Source organism: Ostrinia furnacalis, unplaced genomic scaffold (genome assembly GCF_004193835.3).
Source record: "Ostrinia furnacalis isolate ACB-3 unplaced genomic scaffold, ASM419383v2 OfSCF4966, whole genome shotgun sequence".
NCBI lineage: Eukaryota > Metazoa > Arthropoda > Insecta > Lepidoptera > Crambidae > Ostrinia > Ostrinia furnacalis.
The window spans coordinates 1-22,597 of record NW_021135205.1 but is presented as its reverse complement, the minus strand read 5'-3'; the positions used below and the strand labels follow the sequence as shown (position 1 = coordinate 22,597).

The following is a 22,597-nucleotide window of genomic DNA, read 5'->3' as shown; positions in this document are numbered from 1 at the left end:
TTTTTATATAGTAGATTTAAAATTACACCGTCGCATTGTAGTCTAGAATCCCAAAAAGACTAATTATTAATTTTTAAGAAAAAAAGGTGGGACCTCAGATCATAGAACTATGATCTGAGGGTGGGACTGAGAGAACTGATTTGGTTTCTAAGGGCAGTGTGAAATAAAGAACAATATTGAATAAAAATCTTTATTAAGCTTATAACAAATAAAATCTAAGCATTCCCAACATACTTATGGTATCTTTTATACATAGTGTACATGTTAGTCATGGTCATTTGTCCTGGGCTTCCAGTTAGGGCTCGCCTCAGGAACGCCATGGCATGCGCCGTGTCCGATGCTTGTATGAGCAGGGAGACCGAGTTTTCTAGATGTTGGCGGACTGTTCTAGAAGGAACGCAGCGTTCTATAGCAGAACACAGGTCGCCGACGGTGTACGCTGCTATTTTGGATACGTGAGTTTTCCTCTTGCAGATCGCTTGGGTCAATCTGTGGAAAAAAAAGAAAATACATAAGTATATTGTAAGTATTTGTATTTATATTAGGTAATTTTAGGGTTTTACATGTCTACCTATTACCTAAGGCTGGTTTTAGTGACACGCGGACTGTCAGTGCGGATCGCTCCACACAGCCGATCAGTACGAACTGCTAGGGATCGAGCGGTTCCTCCGGACCGCATTACTCTAAAACGCTCCCTAAAAGTTCATACAGATTGGCCGTGCGGAGCGGGTTCGCACCGGACGGTCCGCGTGACATTAAAACCAGCCTAAGTATTTTTTTTAGTGGTAAGTATATCACTACTTGAGTGAGTGCACAAAGGACTTACTGACCCCAGGGGTTGCCGTATTTCAATGAGAGCAAAATTTCAGTTTTATTGTGTAGAAGAAGTTTTTCTATTCCCTTTTTCTGCAGGATATCCCAAAAATAGTTATCTTTTCTTTAAAACTTTTTTAAAATAATCATAACTCGAAAACTATCGACTATCGAAAAAATCGCGGTACATACATGATGCATGAGGGTGATTCGGTTAACCCTATCGGCCTAATGATTATCTTTGTCTAGGCTTTGGCTTGACACTATTTTGTGGGATACAGCTCTATTTACATCGTTTCATCCACGAAGACGCGCCCCACCAATTTTTGAGTTTGATCCGAGCAATCCGAGCGTCATTATTGTAGTGTGCGTGTGCACTCATGGGCCGATAACAATCAAACATTCGCGGAAGAATGGTGGAGCGCGTCTTCGTGGATGACACGATCTATACATACTTCTATCCCGATATCGACTTTAGGGGATCTAAAGGGACCTTTACCCAGCCCAGATAAAGCCTGGTCCGTGAGCACGTAGAATTCTGTCCAATGATCCCAAGCTACCCATCCTTATCGCTCGCGCGTAATTATGTTGCTGTCGCGCTCGCACACTCACTGCGGGCGCCCGTCGCACAGTCGCGACAGCAATATAATTACGCGCGAGCGATAAGGATAGGTAGCTTGGGGTCATTGGACAAAATTCTACGTGCTCACGGACCAGGCTTTAGACTAGGTTATAAAACAAATGTACATACTTCTCAAACGAGTGCGCGAGCGGTCCAAGCGAAAGCTGCGGCGGCGATTCCGCGGCGCATAGGCGGACGCCCAGCGAACGGTAGCACTGCATAAAGCATGGCCACCTGGGAATTAGAAAAGACATAAATAAGTATCCTTGGATTTCACACTGGATTATTAATAAAAATTAAATGTACGAATGAACGTGCAGAATCGTATGAAATTTAAGATTTGAATGCAACATCAAATTCTTAAAGAGTCTGCCTGAATAAAGTGGCACATATTTATTGAATCTAAAGGAACTTGAAGTCATCTATCTTTCGTTAACATTACTTAAACAAAAAAAAAAAACGGTTTGACATAGTTTTAATGCCAAAATTGAAACTGAAATAGCAAAATTAATAAAATATAAACAGTGAAAACACCTCGTTTTATTTATCAGAAGGAAACTTAGAGGAAAAAGCCTTAATTTAGAAGAACGGGACTATTCCCACCTCTCGTTCCCTCCGCTGCGACTCCTGTGTAGCCGGGATCTACAGCTTGACCGCCAATAAAAACCCAACCAGTGAAGGTCAAGTTTGTCCCGGGGGAAAGTTAAACTGTCATTGGACCCGCAACGAAATTAATCAGAAGAACATAGGAGGAGTTTGAAGTTAAGTTCTTAATTTAGAAGAAGCCTTCATACCTGTCTTCCAACAGCTCTTCTCTCGACACCAGCAATCCGTTCAGCACAGCTATGGACCCCTCGAACAGCCGATGGAACCCTGCCCAAGGCACGCTCAGGCTTAGCACGTGGTCTACACAGTGCAGCAACTCAAATATGGCGTCGAAGGATTTGTAGTCCAATGACACCTGGAATGAGAAAGATGGAATTAGCATTGAAAATGTTCTTAAACTTAAATGATTCTTATACTTTAACTACTCATTTGGCACTTATTTTTTAGAAAGTACCTATGAGGTACTGGCATCATAAAATAATAGATAGGTTTTTTGGAAGGTTTAAAATATAATATATCGTAACGACTCCATACTACTACTGCCTGATCTGAAATCTCGTAATACCGGCAGATTTTTTCCTTCAATCTCAAGATCTTTAATAGTTCATGATAAATAATTACTTAGTTTTTTTATACTTATTGAATTCTAATTGGATAACTTTAACAATCTAGCTACTGAGAAAGGTAATCAGTATTTCCAAATTAATTAGATTTTAGAGCAGTACTTCCTTTTCTATTAGTAACTTTTTCTATTAATAGTTCTTAGAGTAGTCGCACACCGTTGATTTTTCGTCGGCCGATAGTTTAGTCGGGCTGTTGATCAGTATGGGCATGTATGGGAGTGCGCACACTACGCCGATTCGATTTGGCCGATTCTTCATACAAATTAAAATCGGGCACAACTATCGGCCAACTAAAAATCAACGGTGTGCGCTTACTCTTAGCGTTTAGAAATTCATTTATTTATTCATATATTCACAATAACACTATCAATATTACCTTTTTAGCAGATAACCCAGCCTCAGAAAGAATTTCCAAATAAATGTGAATCATTTCACAAATCTTGTCACCTACTTTCACAGTTTTAAGCACAGCATCTTCATTTTGGAATTCCACTGTCATCTTCTTTTTCTTACTTTTGATGACTACCCCACATTGATCAGCATCGTAATGCTGCTGTATGTAACTTTTCAAATTTCTACTAATTTGGTAGATTGACTTCGATATGGCAACACATTTTGGTCCCACTATGTTCGCTTTCAAAATCTGTACCCACAAATATTTGGATACTTTGTGGGATGTCAAAATGGTTTTGATCTGTTCTTCGTTCTTTAGAAGTTTTGAAGGGTTCTGGAAAATGCAATCGTAAGATTTTAAGCGAAATAATTTAGTTTTAGGGTGTGAATCCTAGAAATAAATATCGTTACGAGATTCACTAGTCACAAGTAAACAAAAAAGAGCAGGCGTAAGTAGTCAGCGTTGAATAGTTGGTGACGTGCAAAAGTGACCAAAAAGATGACAACACAAGCTTATTCCATTGTACTATTGCCAACAGTGTTAACTACCCATTGCCAGTCATGTCGTCTCGTTCTATCGCAAAGAATCACCATTTGATGAGAGCGAGAGAAAAAACGGAAATGGATAGTTAACAGTGTGGCCGTATGTACAAAGACGTGTTGCGAACTTTTTGGCTACTTGGTTTTTACTTTACTTTTTGTTTGAACTATTTAGTTCGTAACACCCAAATGCGTGCGTAAAACCCAAATGCGTCAAATGACGCAGACCGTACTTTGAAATATGCCATCTTTATATGAATACTAGCTTTCCGCCCGCGGCTTCGCCCGCGTGGAATTTTGTCTGTCACAGAAAAACTTTATCGCGCGCGTCCCTGTTTCAAAAACCGGGATAAAAACTATCCTATGTTCTTTCCCGGGACTCAAACTATCTCTATGCCAAATTTCATCAAAATCGGTTGCGAGGTTTAAGCGGGAAAGCGTAACAGACAGACAGACAGACAGATTTACTTTCGCATTTATAATATTAGTTGGGATTTTAGGGTTTTACATGTCTACCTATTACCTAAGGCTGGTTTTAGTGACACGCGGACTGTCAGTGCGGATCGCTCCACACAGCCGATCAGTATGAACTGCTAGGGATCGAGCGGTTCCTCCGGACCGCATTACTCTAAAACGCTCCCTAAAAGTTCATACAGATTGGCCGTGCGGAGCGGGTTCGCACCGGACGGTCCGCGTGACATAAATAAAATAATAAATAAATAAATAATAAATATCCTTGGACATTTTACACTGCGCTTCTAGTCCCAAACTAAGCAAAGCTTGTACTATGGGTACTAGACAACGGATATAAACATACATATATACTTTTTTTTTTGTAAATACATACATATTATACATAGAAAACACCCAGTCCAATACAAACAAATATGTTCATGCACACAAATGTTTGTACTGTGCGGGAATCGAACCCGCAACCTCCGGAATAGTAGTCCGATTCGAACCACTACACCAAACGGCCGACATTAAAACCAGCCTAAGTATTTTTTTTAGTGGTAAGTATATCACTACTTGATGGGCCATAACAATCAAACATTCGCGGAAGAATGGTGGGGCGCGTCTTCGTGGATGACACGATCTATACATACTTCTATCCCGATTTCGACTTTAGGGGATCTAAAGGGACCTTTGCCCAGCCCAGATAAAGCCTAGTCCGTGAGCACGTAGAATTCTGTCCAATGATCCCAAGCTACCCATCCTTATCGCTCGCGCGTAATTATGTTGCTGTCGCGCTCGCACACTCACTGCGGGCGCCCGTCGCACAGTCGCGACAGCAATATAATTACGCGCGAGCGATAAGGATAGGTAGCTTGGGGTCATTGGACAAAATTCTACGTGCTCACGGACCAGGCTTTAGACTAGGTTATAAAACAAATGTACATACTTCTCAAGCGAGTGCGCGAGCGGTCCAAGCGAAAGCTGCGCCGACGATTCCGCGGCGCATAGGCGGACGCCCAGCGAACGGTAGCACTGCATGAAGCATGGCCACCTGGGAACAAGATGAGAAATAAATGACTAAGGCCGCTTGTAAACATCCGTTTTTTTGACCGGACAACGGCCCGATTTTTTTACCGGATTTAGCGGTGGCGTATGGTTTATTATGTATGAACGTGTGCACATGCATCGGACATAGGTCCGGCGAGAAAATTGACAGCAAAGGATATCCGTTTTTTGACGGTCCGTCGTCCGGTGAAAAAATGGATGTCTACAAACGGCCTAAGGCCGGGTTCCCACTATGCCGGAAACCGGACACCGGACAAGGGTGTTCACATTAGACCGGATCACCGGATCCGAAATCCGAGCCGAATGAAGTGCGGGAAGCGCGGGCGCGGCGGGGTGGGCCGCAACTCGTTCACATTACTCCGGTCCGGTGATTTTGCCGGCATTTTGTAGCGACAAAACGCTCGGTGAAAATGCCGGGCTCGGCGAAAAAGCCGGATCGGGGATAATGTGAACAGCTTCATACAATTTATACCGCCGCTAGGCCTTCCGGCGATTTTACCGGGCCGGGAGATCTGCCGGTCCGGCATAGTGGGAACCCGGCCTAAGTGCTGATTTCACCATCGTCGGATAACTTTTAACTGAAGAATAAGTTTGGCACATTGACAGTTTCAGTATGGGAAATTAATTATGTCAAAATGACAAGGTTATTTTTCAGTTAGGCATCTGTCGATTGAAAAATCAGCCTAAATATTTTTAATACAAGCGACATTAAAGGGACTTATCCTATCACTAAAACTCTTGTATATCCAATAAAACCAAACCAGTGAAGGTTGAGTAGTCCCAGGGGTAAAAATCTTGGAACCCGCAACGAATTTAATAAGAAGAGCGACAATAGCCGTTATGATATTAGAGTGAAATCAGCTAAAAAGCATAAGGAAAAAATAATAAATAACAAATGAAAGTGACAACAAAATATTTTTTTATTAATTAATGTTAATGCTTTGTCTCTTTTTAATAAATCGCCAGTGAAGTTCTAACGGTGCGCAAGTCAAAAATGTTCATTTTACAGGAGATTAGTCGGAAAAAAGCACGCGATTTTTCTTCATCTAATGATTCTAATGACATCAAAATGTTAAAACCGTCAAAAAATTACTAACGCCCGTATTCACAAACATTACTATGGGGTTTCACAAGTGCGCGTGGACGCACAGGGTTTCACACGAACCAATCACACCATTTTCTGCTTCACTTAAGCAAGCATTGTTTGTAAATACGGGCGTTAGGCACTGTTAGAACTTTAGGACTGATGGAATGTTGGTTTCAGTATGACAAAAAGAGACGGTACTTAGCACGAAGAAGCCTTCATACCTGTCTTCCAACAGTTCTTCTCTCGACACCAGCAACCCGTTCAGCACAGCTATGGACCCCTCGAACAGCCGATGGAACCCTGCCCAAGGCACCCTCAGGCTTAGCACGTGGTCTACAAAGTGCAGCAACTCAAATATGGCGTCGAGGGATTTGTAGTCCAACGACACCTGGAATGAGAGAAGTATAAGAAATTAGGCATTGGAAATGTTTGAAATTGATCATACATGTGATTCCCTTGACATTTACAACATTCGGTCAACATACATAAAAATTTTGGAAAACTTTCGTTAGAGTTACCTCGAAATGGATTCAGGATGGATGAATGCTGCAGAGTTTTTGGATTATTAGAGTAAACACTGCTCATAACGTAACCCCACAAAAATAAGTCTGCTAGAATGAGATAAGGGCTTCTTAGTGGCAATGAGATTTCACACCTGCTTAATTGGTTTGTTGCATCAAAAGGATGATTAATTTTTGAGAGCGCTATACTGGCATGCTGAATGGCTTCTTGATTTCAAAGTGTCAAGATTCGCAAGGCTATGACTGGAGCACTTGGTTTCATCAAGATGGGGCTACGTGTCACACTTCAAATGAGAGCATTTGGATGGTAAGAGACATGTTCCCACAAAAAAATAATTTCAGGCAGGGGTGACATCTCCTGGTCACCAGGAAGTCCTGATCTCACTCCAGAAAACTCCTTTTTGTGATGTTACCTTAAGAATAGAGTATACTTTTATAATCCAACAACCATGCAGCAACTGAAGCTGAACATTCGGCAAAAAATGGAAAATATGTAAGTTTCGAGGTAATTCTAACGAACGCATTTCAAGATTTTGATGCATGTTGATCGAATATTGTAAGTGTCAAGGAAATCTCCTGGACGATGTAATTTAATAAAGGTAAATTTAATAACAAATTCCATTTCATTTTCTTTGAATTGTAATGAATAAAGTTCTACAAAATTACACAGAATTTTTTTCCTTGAATTTTCAAAAGTGAATTTCTTTCTGGGCCACCCTGTATGATTCTTATACTTTAACTACTCATTTGACACTTGGGAAACTAAGCTAGGGCGTATTTTTTAGAAAGTACTTACGAGGTACTGGCATCATAAAATAATAGAAAGCTTTTTTTGGAAGGTTTAAAATATATCGTAACGAGGGAAACTCCATAAGAATATGCCTGATCTGAAATCTCGCAATATCGGCAGATTTTTTCCTTCAATCTCAAGATCTTTAATAGTTCATGATAAATAATTACTTAGTTTTTTTATACTTATTGAATTCTAATTGGATAACTTTAACAATCTAGCTACTGAGAAAGGTAATCAGTATTTCCAATTTAATTAGATTTTAGAGCAGTACTTCCTTTTCTATTAGTAACTTTTATATTAATAGTTCTTAGAGTAAGCGCACACCGTTGATTTTTCGTCGGCCGATAGTTTAGTCGGGCAGTTGATCAGTATGGGCATGTATGGGAGTGCGCACACTACGCCGATTCGATTTGGCCGATTCATCATACAAATTAAAATCGGGCACAACTATCGGCCAACTAAAAATCAACGGTGTGCGCCTACTCTTAGCGTTTAGAAATTCATTTATTTATTCATATATTCACAATAACACTATCAATATTACCTTTTTAGCAGACAACGCAGCCTCCGAAAGAATCTCCAAATAAATGTGAATCATTTCACAAATCTTCTCATCTACTTTCACAGTTTTAAGCACAGCATCTTCATTTTGGAATTCCACTGTCATCTTCTTTTTCTTACTTTTGATGACTACCCCACTTTGATCAGCATCGTAATGTTGTTGTATGTAAATTTTCAAATTTCTACTAATTTGGTGGATTGACTTCGATATGGCAACACATTTTGGTCCTACTATGTTCGCTTTTAAGATTTGTGCCCACAAATATTTGGATACTTTGTGGGATGTTAAAATGGTTTTGATCTGTTCTTCGTTCTTCAGAAGTTTTGAAGGATTCTGGAAAATGCAATCGTAAGATGTTAAGCGCAATAATATAAATAGCTTTAGGGAGTAAATCAGAGATTCACTTGTCACAAATAAACAAAAAAGAGCAGGCGTAAGTAGTCAGCGTTAAATAGTTGGTGACGTGCAAAAGTGACCAAAAAGATGACAACACAAGCTTATTCCATTGTACTATCGCCAACAGTGTTAACTACCCATTGCCAGTCATGTCGTCTCGTTCTATCGCAAAGAATCACCATTTGATGAGAGCGAGAGAAAAAACGGAAATGGATAGTTAACAGTGTGGCCGTATGTACAAAGACGTGTTGCGAACTTTTTGGCTACTTGGTTTTTACTTTACTTTTTGTTTGAACTATTTAGTTCGTAACACCCAAATGCGTGCGTAAAACCCAAATGCGTCAAATGACGCAGACCGTACTTTGAAATATGCCATCTTTATATGAAGAATACTAGCTTTCCNATAGTTGGGATTTACAACCCGATCGAGCTCACTGCACACCCAGCTGGAATGCGACTCCCTCCCACTGCACACCTCGTCGATGTGACGTCACGGTCGCCGGGTGCGCAGTAACTCAACCGGTTATAATTAAAAAAGAAGAGACTGTCAAAAGCTTTCAAAAATTCATTACTTATATTGTAAATAAACTAAAAGAATTTAACAACCTTTGCATTTATTATTAACATTATGCTAAAGCCTCGCGCGTAATAGACATGTTGACACCACCAATCAATTGACGTACTTTTTAAAACTGTCAAAACGAAACTCTCCCATAGATTTTGTATGGCACTACAAGCAAGTGACGTCACTATTTTTTCAACTCAATTAAACTACTTTTTTCAATCACAATGCGAANAATGCGAACAAAAATCGTAATTTACAGGTAATTTAAAATTAATTAAGTTTTTAAATCAGAATGAAGGGTCTTTTTAAAAATGTTGTAGTTTTGAATTATTGCGGTATGGTGTCAAACTGTCTATTATGTTGCTGTCGCGCTCGCACACTCGCAAAGTTGCGACAGACATAATTACGCGCGAGCGATAAGGATGGGTAGCTTAAGGGTCATTGGACAAAATTCTACGTGCTCACAGACCAGACTATACTAACCTCATACTGTGCCAACTTATTCAAATCGCCCACAAAATTCACTGTAAATACTTCCACGGACACTAACTCACAAATGTATCTCAAATTCACTGATATATCTTCCAAAAATGCAACGTTGACGTGTGTCGACGAATCCTGACTTAGTACCATAGACAACCTAGTTTTTATGCTGTTCCAGATCTGCAGAAACAGTTTGTCTTTGGTCTGGAAGATGTCGTGAGCTTCTAGTTTTTTTATGTAGCGCAAAACGACGTTTAGAAGTTGTATCGAAGATTCAACGTGTTGATGTTTTGAATCAGGATTTTGAAGAGCATTTATCTGTAAATAAAATTATATTTAGATTGGGATTAAACTAATATTATCGTATAGTCTGGTCCGTGAGCACGTAGAATTTTGTCCAATAACCCATAGCTATCCACCCTTATCGCTCGCGCGTAATTATGTTGCTATCGCGCTCGCACACTCACTGCGGGTGCCAGTCGCACAGCAATATAATTACGCGCGAGCGATAAGGATGGGTAGCTAGGGGTCATTGGACAAAATTGTACGTGCTCATGGACCGGGCTTTAGTAAAAAACTTAAATGCATGTCACTTAACATCAGAGGGCTTAGTGTGTTTACATCAAACGCGTAAAAAATTACATTAAATATATGACGGATTGTACAGCGCCCCTAGCGGAAACTTTCAAGAATTACACTTTTCATATATTTTTTTAACGCGCCCACTTTCACTTTACACCGTTTGATGTAAACTCATACTCAGCCCTCTGGTGTGATTGCAGTCAAGTACCTGCTTTAATATTAAATTCTGCATAAAAAAGGAAATAATATAACTTTATACTTACAGCATTTTGCACAAAGAACTCCAATCCTGGCCACAAATAATCCAAATTTTTCATTTCTTCCTTATCTGTTGTCTCACAGTACTTCGATAGTGTGAGCGAGTACGCTGCAATCGCATTCAGTGTCGCTGCTGTGTTTTCAGAAACTACCATGCTCTCATCAATGTTGCCAGTTTTGTCCATAGAAATATTACTAAAGTCACTGAAATTTATATTTTTAAAACATTCCAGAAGAGATTTGTGGATTTTCTCTTGAAAGTCAGCCAGGATTGTTCTTGGCGCACTTTGCTTGAAAATTCGTTTTTGTTTGACGAGAGATGGCAATAAAGCACAGCTTATTTGGAACGCGGGATCACTAAAGAATTCTATGCCTTTGTCTGAGGATTTTGATTGTTTCTTCAGAAGTAATTCTACAATTTTTGTTATAATTTCTTTCTCCATACGCACCCTTTTTACAGCAGAATCTACAAGACTTTTTATCACACACATGTTATTCGACACTTTGATTTTCAATGTCAGCAAATCTAACAAAAGTCTGTCTTTGAATGAAAATATGTACTCAACAGGGAATATTTTGTACAAATCTGGTGAACATTCGCTCAACTCGAATATACTTTGCAATAAATGGTCTATGCTTCGTCTTAGCTTTTTTTGAGCGTTATTTTTTGCTGCTAGCAACATTAATAATGTTACCAATTGGTACGATTCTTCTAAATAGTAGATTTTTAAGTGTTTTAAGATCTCTACGCAATTTGGAAGGGTGTTTTCATCTTTGCATTCTTCTGATATTGTTAGCTGATTGAAAAACTCCTTCATGTTTCTGTCTTTTGTGAATGAACCCATATCAAAGTCAGTTTTGTTCAGGACTTTGGTTAAATCTTCTGTATTATCAAAACATTTGCACATTTGTTTTATCGTTTCTAAAACTAAAGCATTCAATATTGGCCTGCTATTTGAAACGGTTTCATTATTGAATATTTCAAAATTTGAATTTTTCAACGACAACTTCACAACTATTTTGGCTACTTGTTTTGCTTGATTCTTGTCCAATTGGTTAAATAAAACTTTTGAAATGTATTCACTGGTTTCACATTTTGGTAGATTTTTGGAGAGTTGTTTGATTAGGTGAGTTTTGGTCGGTAATATTAATTCTTGGCTGGTCTCAGCGTTTCTTTGCACTGTTTGTATGACCATGGTTTTGATGAGAAGTAGTTCTTCCTGAAACATTATGAAAAGAATTTATTTTTACTAAAATTATTCAAATACATTTTATGCTCCAAACTCAGTAGAGCTGAATCTTTAAACTTAGAAAATACCTATTGTATTATTATTATCAGTTTGACCCTAAGGTTAACTGGAGGAGAATGCCGAATGGCTTTAAGTTCACTTTATGTATTGTGATTTATGTGCATATAAGTTTTACATAATTTAATACTTAGCGGAACAAGAGAACAAGCATTAAGTGGATGTGATAAATAAGATTCATTTTTATACGAGTTTGATTTTAAGCTTTTTATTTTGTGCTATATTTTTAGGCTGGGTTGCTGCACCATCTTACTTTAACTTTTTCAAACGTTATAAGTATCTCAAACTTCATACAAAAACACCGGTTATGGTTATATTTACAGTTAAAGTAAGGTGGTACAACTCAGCCTCGAAGGACGAAAGCACACTTATCAACCCGGAAACGGATCGTAACCGTATCCACTCGAGGCGATCAGTATTCTTTGTATGAAACTCCATACTGCAACGCACACTTAATCCGCACCGTAACGTGAACGCCTCGCCTCTCAGCGAAAGGAGATGAAGTGTTGATCTCTTTCCGGATTGATAAGTTTTTTTTTGTCCACAACGAGGAAGCTCTTGGCCTGTATCTCACCTGATGGTAAGTGATGATCAGGCCGAAAGTGGAAGCGAGCTTCACCCGGAATCCTCAACCACGGAGGAACTGACTATCTTACTTAACTGCCTGAACACAACAATGCTGTTAACTTTGTTGTTATAGCGACAGACTTAGGTAAGATGGTGGTAGCTAGCCAGGCGAACATAGAACAAGCCCTACCACCAACCAAACTGAACAGAAAAATCTACCCCCACTGGGAATCGAACCCGAGACCTCTGCGTCTGAAGCAGGTGTTCTTACCACCAAACCACAGAGGCGGTTAAAAATGTGCTATGATCTTTAGTAATGTAATAATTAACTTACCAATAGCAATGATCCTTCATCATCTACATTCGAAGCAAGAGCTGTCCACTGCTCTACAGTCAAACAAGGCAGCATAGCAGATAAGTCAAATACCTCAGATGTGAAGTCTGATAGAATCTCAGTTTTGACATTGCTATACTTTATGTTGAACAGCTTCAGTTGGGAGCAAGATATGCACAGTTTTAGAAATGATTGTGTAAGTTGTGGTTCCTGAAAACAGTCACAAAAGGAAGTTTTAGTGTAAATTGTTATGGATACATTTCAGATATTTTATTTAGCATCTTTAGATTACTTTCGCATTTATAGTGCCTATTTAACAAATCAATGAATATTTACAGAGATAAAGCGCGCCATAACTCAAAAGTGGAGCCTCGTGACGTCACTGCGTGCAACACCGCGTGACGTCACGCGGAACTTTAACGCAATTCTTTTTGATAATGACGGGAAAAATTATTTTTTTAAGAAACTACCCTATTATACTTACATTATTAAATTCAAGAACACATTCTCCAAATCTTTTTAAAATATCAGTTTCGAAATGTTTGAACGCCGCCCAGAAATCTTGCGCGATATTCAGCGGTACAGTGTGGTCCGCCATCTTGTTGTGTCGCAAGAAGCTGCACAAAATGGCCGACATGACTTCCGTGAGCGTTAGTGTTGATGGACCTGGAAGCAGTTGGCCAATTTGTTTAGACATCTAATGCTGGATTTCTATATTCAATCCTAATCCAAATTATACGGATTTGGATTGTCAACTGTCAAATTTTAATATGTTTTTGGTCAAAATAACTGCGGTTTTTGATGTTTTTACATTTTTATATTGTTTATAAGACTATTTAAACAATATTAAAGTGTAAATGCATCGAAAATTTTGGAAATATAATCTAAAACTGAATTCAATTTGACAGTTGTAATCCGGATTTGGACAAGGATTGAATATGGGAATCGGGCGTTAATCAGTTAAATTAATGTTCTCCTAAGATTGTTAGTTTTTACCCGACTGCGCCAGAAGGAGGGTTATGTTTTTAATTTTTAGCTACCCCATAGTTGAGGTGAGCCTCTGGCCTCAGCCTGTGCCCTGAAGTGGAATATAGGCTTCATCATTTATTAGGTTAATAGTGTCCACTGCACTAGTACTACTCTCTGATTTACTAGAGGCAAATGGCATCTAGATATTTTGGCCAAATATGTTGGTTTAATTATTTGACACTTTATTTACCAATTTTAGAACTTGAAGGTTGCGGGAAGTGCAAGACCGGTCGTAGTGGAAATCCTTGATAAAGGCCTTTGTCTAGCAGTTGCCATCATTTGGCTGAAATGAACAAAAGATCAATATTATTTAAAGTACTTACTGACAGTTTTCTCTTCTAGTGTTGCCAAACAATTATCTTCAAAGTCTTTCTGTAGAGATGCTAGCAAATCTTTATTCTGCCTGAACATAAGTTCACAAGTTAACTTCCCATACAGTTCTATGCATTCTTTGGGGAATACATCAGATCCATTTATAATTTTGCTCTTTATTTTCTCATTTTCTGAGTCATTTCTTAGTTTCTGGNCCGCAGTTTGGCACCTCACGTCACATCATTTTGCCGATCACTGACGTTTGTCAACAAAATGGTGCTTGACTCTTGAGACAGGCTAAATTACACCATATTGTTAATGACATTGAGCATACTTTTTTTTTAAATACCTTCGCGAAGTAAAACTTCTGTACGTAGTACTTATTATTATTCTGTGGTTTTAGTGTAAATTGTTATGGTGAAATAGATTTCAGGCACTTTATTTAGCATTTATAAGATACTTTCGTATTTATAGTGCCTATTTATAGGAAATCAATGAATATTGACACAGATAAAGCGCGCCATAACTCAAAAGTGGAGTTTCGTGACGTCACGCAGAACTTTAACGCAATATTTTTTTAGGGAACTAGCCTATTATACTTACATTATTAAATTCAAGAACACATTCTCCAAATCTTTTTAAAATATCAACTTCAAAATGTTTGAACGCCGCCCAGAAATCTTGCGCGATATTCAGCGGTACAGTGTGGTCCGCCATCTTGTTGTGTCGCAAGAAGCTGCACAAAATGGCAGACATGACTTCCGTGAGCGTTATAGTTGATGGACCTGGAAGCAGTTGGCAAAGTTTAGACATCTAAATCAGTTGAATGTTTTACTTGGATTCTTAGTTTTTAATTTTTAGTTACAGTTGAGTTGAGGCCTGTGCCCCACAGTGGGCATACATACATATAGGCTTTATCGTTACTTATCAGGAGAAGTGTAGGGCAGACGAATTTTTCTACAGCATTGGACAGCGGCGGCGACGACGCGGCGCCGAGCGGAGAAGTGGAAATAATCTGATTGGTTATTTAAAACACTTTATTTAAAACACCGCTCCGCCTTGGTGGAGCCGAGCCTTAATCTCCACTCCAGGAGTACAACTCTCTCTGATTTATTACTGCAACTGGCAAATGGAGGATTTGGCCCTTATATTCCACATGCTGGCTAAATGGGAATTTTTTACTTATTATTTGGAGTACTTACTGACAGTTTTTTCTTCTAGTGTTGCCAAGCAATGGTCTTCAAAGTCCTTCTGTAGAGATGCTAGCAAATCTTTATTCTGCCTGAACATAAGTTCACAAGTTAACTTTCCATAGAGTTCTATGCTTTCCTTGGGAAATACATCAGATCCATTTGTAATTTTGTTCTTTATTTTTTCATTTTCTGAGTCATTTCTTAGTTTCTGTATCAAATCTGTCTGATCAGTGTTGCTAGCTTCTAAATGACTTTTTACCATTGGTAGAATTTGATTCACAAAAGTAGTGCCTCTGCTCAACTTAAACAATATTTCTAAAAGGCAGTTTAACATCTCTGTGTACGATTCCAAGTTGCTTGTATTACTTTTTTTAGCTGTCATTATTGGTGGAAGAATTTCCTTCATTTTCGGTTCGATTAACGCTGGGTCCAATTTCAGAGCAGTTTTTATAATTTGGAAGGTAGCTTTGTCCGGTTTGTTGTCCATTTTCAACTGACCTAGCATTACTGCCTCCAGAAAAACAAGAAACGTCTTTTGTGTTTCAACTTTAGGTATTTTCACACCTAATGTGTCAGATAATCGAACGTTTATATCGACTTCATTCCTCAGGACAGTTTCAAGCATATTTCGGAAGATATTTCTTACAATCTTTTCACTGTTCTCTTCAAACGCAATGGGGGTCATAGTCATAGCAGGAGTCAAATAATTTTGTTCCATCTTCAGAGAATTTGCAACCATAATGTAAAACGCAAAGATGAGCTGTGCTTCTGTGTAGTAACAGCTAACAAATATATCAATAAAATCAGTTAGAAACTTTTGATCGTTCCCTTTGGGGAACGAAAAGAATGCATCCATGATTTTTATTACCGATTGTATGTTATCACCTTTCTCAGCTAAAAGGTCATTGATATTGTCTTTCCGTACAAGAGTTTGAAGGTAACTTCCAAAGAACGACTTTTTGTTCATCGGAAACAAAATACTACCGCAAACAGCGATAACTGTACTCCTGTCCAAATCTAAATAACTAAAAATCGTTTGTAAGTTTTGTTCGTCTAGGAGTTTTAGAATAAACTCCAGTTTCTTTTTAGACTCTTTGTAAAACTTTACAATGTTGTTAAAAACTCTTTGACTCAGTGGCAAACTAGATTCAGAATCTTCAGCCTTGAAATATTCTAATAGAGTCATAGCAATGCTCAACCACTCTTCTGTGTGGAAACCAAGCTGGGACGATAACTTTGGGTTCTCCAAAAATGACAGTAGACTTTGCACATCTTCCTTTTGTATGGGATTGCAATTGAAGTATTGCGATACAATCTGGAAAAAATAATAATTTAAAGTTTATGTGAATAAGTGTTAATCACTCTTTTGGAGTCAACATGGAAATCATCAATCATAAAAAACTCATAACTCATTTATTTTTGCAAATAGGCTTTTTTAAAAGCACTTTTACACGTCCCAATATTAACCCTACCACTGCTTCGGGACAATAAATGGGCCAGTGCTGAGAAGAAGCCATCTCTCCAATCTTTAAATCACTTGGTTGACACATCATTAAATTATTGTTGTAGTAATATTAAAGTGAAGAAAATCTTCCATATTGTTTTAACATGTAACCTATGTAAAGTGCAGTGAACAAGTGATTATTTTACAGTGGTCCTATATTTAAAGTTTTTAACTGCAAGAATAGACAAATGATTTTCAATGTAAATAAATTATAGGTACCTGTATTATTTTGCTTTTTAGTTCACTGGTGACATCATCAACTACATTTAGCCAGTCTATTACATTTCTTAGGTCTTCTCGGCTGAGTTCATTTTTCTGCATCAACATGTGGAGCCAATCGGCTACAATACGCTCCTTCGGTGCTGACGGGAAGTGATGGGACTTTATCAAGTTTCTAGCGAGACACAGCCGCTTGGGCAGAGGTGTATCGTGGTCATCTAAGCGACGTTTAAGTTCTGAAATATGCACCAAAATTTTGGTCAGTTCTAAAGACAGGACCATTTACCAACGTGTGATTTTTTAATTTCTTCAGATTGCATAGACTAAGTGAATGAGGAAAAGACGTTCGTATTCGTCTAATTATTTAGCATAGTATTTCAATATAACTTTTTAATTTATATCTTAGAACACGTAAAGTATTTGCACTTAAAGGTTAGGATAGAATAAACATGTAATATTGTACTATTTCTGGAACACTCACCATTTAAAGGATTTAAAGACATGTTATATGTTTTATAAAACTTATAACAAACTAAAACACAAGGAATTAATGGTCAAAATATGTAAAAATCACACAATATTCACATCACATCACATGGTGTTTGTTGTTATTACGCGTTTTGTTTATCTGTCATCAAATGACATTTGAATTTCTGCAAGAATTTCACAGATTTGGATTTTGCATTTTGTTAGACTTAATGTGTATATTTTTCAATTTAATTTCATAGAAAACTTAATAAATTCATTTAAGAGTACATTTATTTACTTTTTTTAATGATGAAAATAAATTAAATAATATTGTTCTAATAAGCAAATTAAGGAACTAAACGCAATTGACAGTTATATGTTGCCATATAAATAAATATTTGTACACTTGTGTACAATTTGCATACCTTTTTGGGTGCAACAATTTTGCCTTAATTTAAGTTGATTTGCATTGTTCATATGAACCAATAAACAATTTTCCTTTGTTTCTTTCTGTCAAATAAATAATACGAGTGACCCAAAAGACCTTGCCAAACTTGAGAAGAAGAGAATGTAAACATCTTAGAAAAAGTATCACCGTTTCTGAGATATGATTTCTTTTAATTTTTTTAAAATTCCTTTTCTGGGCCCTTCATAAGACCTTTTACCTCTAGTCTCAGTGTGACGTGCTAGCTTTGGGACATCATGTAGATTAATGACAAAGCAAGGGAAACAGCGACAAAAAGACATTTAGTTTTAGGGTTCCGTAGCCAAATGGCAAAAAACGGGACCCTTATAGATTCGTCATGTCTGTCTGTCCGTCCGTATGTCACAGCCATTTTTTTCCGAAAATAATAATAAATATTGGGGGCTCCCCATACTTAGAACTGAAACTCAAACATTTTTTTTTAATCAAACACATACGTGTGGGGTATCTATGGATAGGTCTTCAAAAATGATATCGAGGTTTCTAAGATATTTTTTTTCTAAACCGAATAGTTTGCGTGACAGACGCTTCCAAAGTGGAAAAAAGTTGCCCCCCCCCCCTCTGACTTCTAAAATAAGAAAATGAAAAATCTAAAAAAAACATATGATGTAAGTACATTACTATAAAAACTACCAACGAAAATTGTTTTAACGAGATCTAGTAAGTAGTTTTTTTTAATATCTCGTAAATCGTAAACCGCTTATTACCGCGTAATCTTTCTTACAAATAACTTAAATTAAAAAAAAATGATTTTAATTTCATAAATCAATGATACGGAACCCTTTGTGTGTGAGTCCGACACACACTTGGCTGGTTTTTTTTCATTTTCTCACTCTCATCCACTTCTGGCCAGCGTAGGTAGTTTAGGTTCTTTAAGAGACTCGACGATTACTTTTGATGATGTTATGTTTTTACAACATGAATTGATTGGGCCGACGGGTTAGGTAACGTCTTCTGAAGCACGGAATCTTTAAATTATTTTTCAGAAAGCAGGTTGATTGAAGCCTGAAATAATTTTGTTATTACAATAATATGATTAAATTATTGATTCACGACAAATTATAAATTAAGTAAGTAAGCCTATTTATTATGTGTGAACGACGGCACATCCAACTAAACTATACTCTGTAACATCTTACGTAGTTGTTAATTTGCAATGAAAATGTAGAGCCTAACTACTTACTTATCTACTTTTGTCGACTGTACCTAGTCCTACCTACTTCAATTTCAATAATAATTACATGTAACAAGTATTTTACCTACAAATTGTTCAATGATTCTCATAGATTCTGAATTTTATTTCCAAAAAAGCAGCGACAGCGAAATGTAAAACCTGAAATATGTTTGCTTTGATTTCATACAACCTTGCTGCAAACTTACTCAGGCAAACGCAGCGGCCTTCTTTATAGATTCAGGGCCGATTGATGCTCAAGGTTCCTCTGAAACTGAAATTCTGAATTTATAAATTGTAAGCTGAATTTCAGAGAGAAACGTAAGTACTTAGTACAAGAAAAAAGTAGGCACCTACTTCAATAAATTAGCTGAGGCGCCAGCCAAAACATGTTTTATCTAAGACTCCAATCTGTCGCGCCTATAAAGAACCCGAGCTTACACAAAATAAAAAGCTCTTGCATGTAAATTACACGAGGTTTCAGGGGAAACATTTTAAGCAACCATAAAATAACACATCAATGAATGGGCCCAATATGTTCATTCATAAAAAAACATCTGCCATTTTGAGAAGGTTATAAAATGAAATGAAGGCTCATGGCCGCAGCCCGAGCCATGAAATAGGCCAAGGAGAAGGCTGCGCGTGCGCGAAAGAATTGATTTTCCCACACATGACGTCACAAGATGTCCGCGGCGCGGAGACGCTCAGTATCAAATGTAAAATAAGTCAGAACCCCGGCTTATCCTAAAGACTAGTAGTTGAAAAGTTTATGCCAAAACCGGTGACTGATATAAAATAAAAATTCCCATAACATTTATGGTATAAAAGATTTTGGGTCGTGTTTTTCCATTCAGTGTCGGACGGTAGCTAAGGCGACTGCGATGCTGTATCGTGTTGTACAAAAGATTTTTCTGACTATGTTCGACACCAGAACGGCGATGTTGCTGAGATTCCTGTGTTTATGTAAGTCATTTTATCTTTTTTTATATGTAAAATAAAACGTAATTTAGAAGATAATATTTATGAAATACCTAACACTGGTTGCTTCGATTTGTCATTAACATTAGCAGATGATCCTTTATTCCAATTTAGTAGCTGTAAAGTAGATACAAGTAAAGAAAGTCCATTTTGATTCAGTAAAAAGACAAATAAATCAGCTTGCTCATTAGTTTCCCTAATTAAAACTTTCAATAATAGTTTTTCATTTAATTTTTCTTCTTTCGTAAGGAAAATTCATTTGTGTAAGGAAAAATTAATTAAATACATTCAAGTATCAGTGTAAAAGCATAAGGGTGTCATTAGAAACGATTTTAATAGCAATTAATGGAAGGTGTATGTTTAACGTTAATTAAAATTTCATTTGAAGGACCCGAAACAATCTATTAGAGGTATAAAATGTCTGGGATCGGTTTTTATCAAATTACACATTACATTAGCTGTAATGGGTATGTGTGGGGATATCTGGTCAATTTATCGGTTATTTACATAATATACTGGCTATCTGATGTTTATTGTATACGAATGTAGAGTTGTTGCGACGTTAGTGCTATCTTTAATTATATTAATTAAACGCATCATTCATTTTAATATTCATTATGGGATGAGACCTTGAATCAGTTGATACTGCATTGCGTAGGATGAGACATAGATAGTGTTTGGATGTTTTGGTTAAACAATAAATACGTGTAATTTACTTACAAATTAAATAATAAATTAAATAATAATAAATTAAATATTACTTATAAAATAACGTAATCGATCTAACAGTATTGCAAAAATATGTATGCGATTCGTCTCCTTGATTAATGATTTCTATGAGATTGTGAACAATGAATGAAGGAGACAGAAGGCTTTTGTCCCCTAAATAGCGTCGTTTCTTTGCTAGCTAAGGCGAAAATAGACCAATTATACCTATATTTACCCGAATGCGCCAGAAGGAGGGTTATGTTTTTTTTAATCATGACAACAGTTTTAAAGTTGGCAAGTGTCTTTTACAAAAATAGTAACATTTTTGTTTATCGATTTTTTAAAAATCTTATGGTTAGAGTTTAGAGTTTAGAGTCATTCCACCATTTCATAGATCGTAGTAAAGGGTCGTCCAATCAATGTAGAGTCGCAAGAATAATAAGAATACCTACACTTCGAAAAACCCTATTTCCTGGCCTATATTTGTGAATAAATAACACCGAGATGAAAGAAGAACGCTTCTATTAATCCGTGAAAGAGGAGCGATTGTGTGTGCAGGGTTGCCAGCTTCTAAATCACCTTTTACAAAATTATTTTCTCAATGGACTGGATGAAGACTAACGCCCGTATTCACAAACGATGCTTGCTTAAGTGAAGCAGCAAATCGAAGGCACAACGTTGAATAGATCTGCGATTGATTCGTGTGTCACCCTGTGCGTCCACGCGCACTTTGAGACCTCATAGTAATGTTTGTGAATACGGGCGTAATACCAAATTGAAAAACGATCAAAAATAATTGCACCACTTTTCATATTGGAAGAAGTTACGTACTAATACTTTAAATTAAACTTCATTTAAGAACGTTAACTGTGTTGAGAGAAGGGATTTTAATAAAATGTAATACTAATATTTTGGTGACTGCACTAAATAAGTTTATAATTTTGTATCTTTTATAAAGTTATGACCGTTATAAGTTATCTAATTGAAATTCAAATTGTTTATTTACTTATTAGGTACCAATCCCAACTAATATTATNGTCTGTCTGTCTGTCTGTCTGTCTGTCTGTCTGTCTGTCTGTTACGCTTTCCCGCTTAAACCTCGCAACCGATTTTGATGAAATTTGGCATAGAGATAGTTTGAGTCCCGGGAAAGAACATAGGATAGTTTTTATCCCGGTTTTTGAAACAGGGACGCGCGCGATAAAGTTTTTCTGTGACAGACAAAATTCCACGCGGGCGAAGCCGCGGGCGGAAAGCTAGTGATTCATTATACATACTTACCTTAGAAAATTTAATTGACAATATTAAGCTAATGTATGCCCTTCATTATATTTATTGGTAGCAATGTTTCAGACAAGGGAGCGACCGTAAGCGACAGTTTACTTAAATGAAGTGTATAATAATTTTACCTAATTAAAATTACACCAACGTCCGTGACAATTAAAATCTGGCTTATTCCACTATTCCCCATTGACAATCCCCGTCAACGGGGATTAGTGAACTTTTTGTTCACTATTCCCCGTTATACTAGGATTTTATTTTTAACGTTATAAGCTTGTCAATGGGGAATAGTGGAATAAGCCTAAAATCTTTAAACATAGCGCAAACATAATTAAAGTTATAAAATATGGATATTATGTAATATTAGCAACCACTACGAAATTTTACAACAGTAAAAAGTTTTCAAAAAGAAACAATGATTTTGAACACAATCACTCAAAACCAGCCAGTATGTTTTGGCAGCCAAAATTAATGTATTTTGGGGAGACAAAACTTGGCAACCCTAACAGTTCGGGCGGTAGTTGCGGATGCTAGAACGCCCCAGTTACTATGAATAATCATAGTTGCAAACCTTTGGGGGCGTCCATAAATTACGTGAGGCTTTTAGGGGGGGGAGGGGGTCAACAAAAACCTCACTAAATCTCACGTGGGGGAGAGGGGGGGTCTCGGGAAATAAC

At 37.3% G+C, this 22,597-nt stretch overlaps 1 protein-coding gene across 3 annotated transcripts; it reads right to left on the bottom strand.

Moving 5' to 3' along the window:
* Positions 1-176: 176 nt before the first annotated feature.
* LOC114360366 (uncharacterized) lies at positions 177-17,447 on the bottom strand. Of its 3 annotated transcripts, none has more exons than XM_028315061.1 (11): positions 17,312-17,447; positions 16,831-17,066; positions 15,117-16,422; positions 14,518-14,699; positions 12,574-12,783; positions 10,371-11,585; positions 9,526-9,843; positions 8,064-8,414; positions 6,427-6,593; positions 5,000-5,104; positions 177-489 (listed from the first exon to the last, which is right to left on the bottom strand). In XM_028315061.1, exons 1-11 carry the CDS (start codon positions 17,331-17,333, stop codon positions 216-218), a joined length of 4,386 nt encoding a protein of 1,461 aa, XP_028170862.1. In that variant the 5' UTR covers positions 17,334-17,447; the 3' UTR covers positions 177-215. The 3 variants fall into 3 exon arrangements, with proteins under 3 accessions (XP_028170862.1, XP_028170863.1, XP_028170864.1); XM_028315062.1 differs by lacking the exons at positions 5,000-5,104; positions 6,427-6,593; positions 8,064-8,414 and adding exons at positions 1,565-1,669; positions 2,230-2,396; positions 3,041-3,391; XM_028315063.1 differs by lacking the exon at positions 14,518-14,699 and adding an exon at positions 13,058-13,239.
* Between the last annotated feature and the right edge of the window lie 5,150 nt (positions 17,448-22,597).

Excerpts from the sequence above, each read along its gene's own strand:
- LOC114360366 (XM_028315061.1), bottom strand. The coding sequence starts at position 17,333 with ATGTCTTTAAATCCTTTAAATG. Across the intron at positions 8,415-9,525 it reads ATAAGTTGGCACAGTATGAG|AATCCTTCAAAACTTCTGAA; the intron begins GTTAGTATAGTC and ends TGCATTTTCCAG. Across the intron at positions 5,105-6,426 it reads GAAGAACTGTTGGAAGACAG|GTGGCCATGCTTCATGCAGT; the intron begins GTATGAAGGCTT and ends TCTTGTTCCCAG.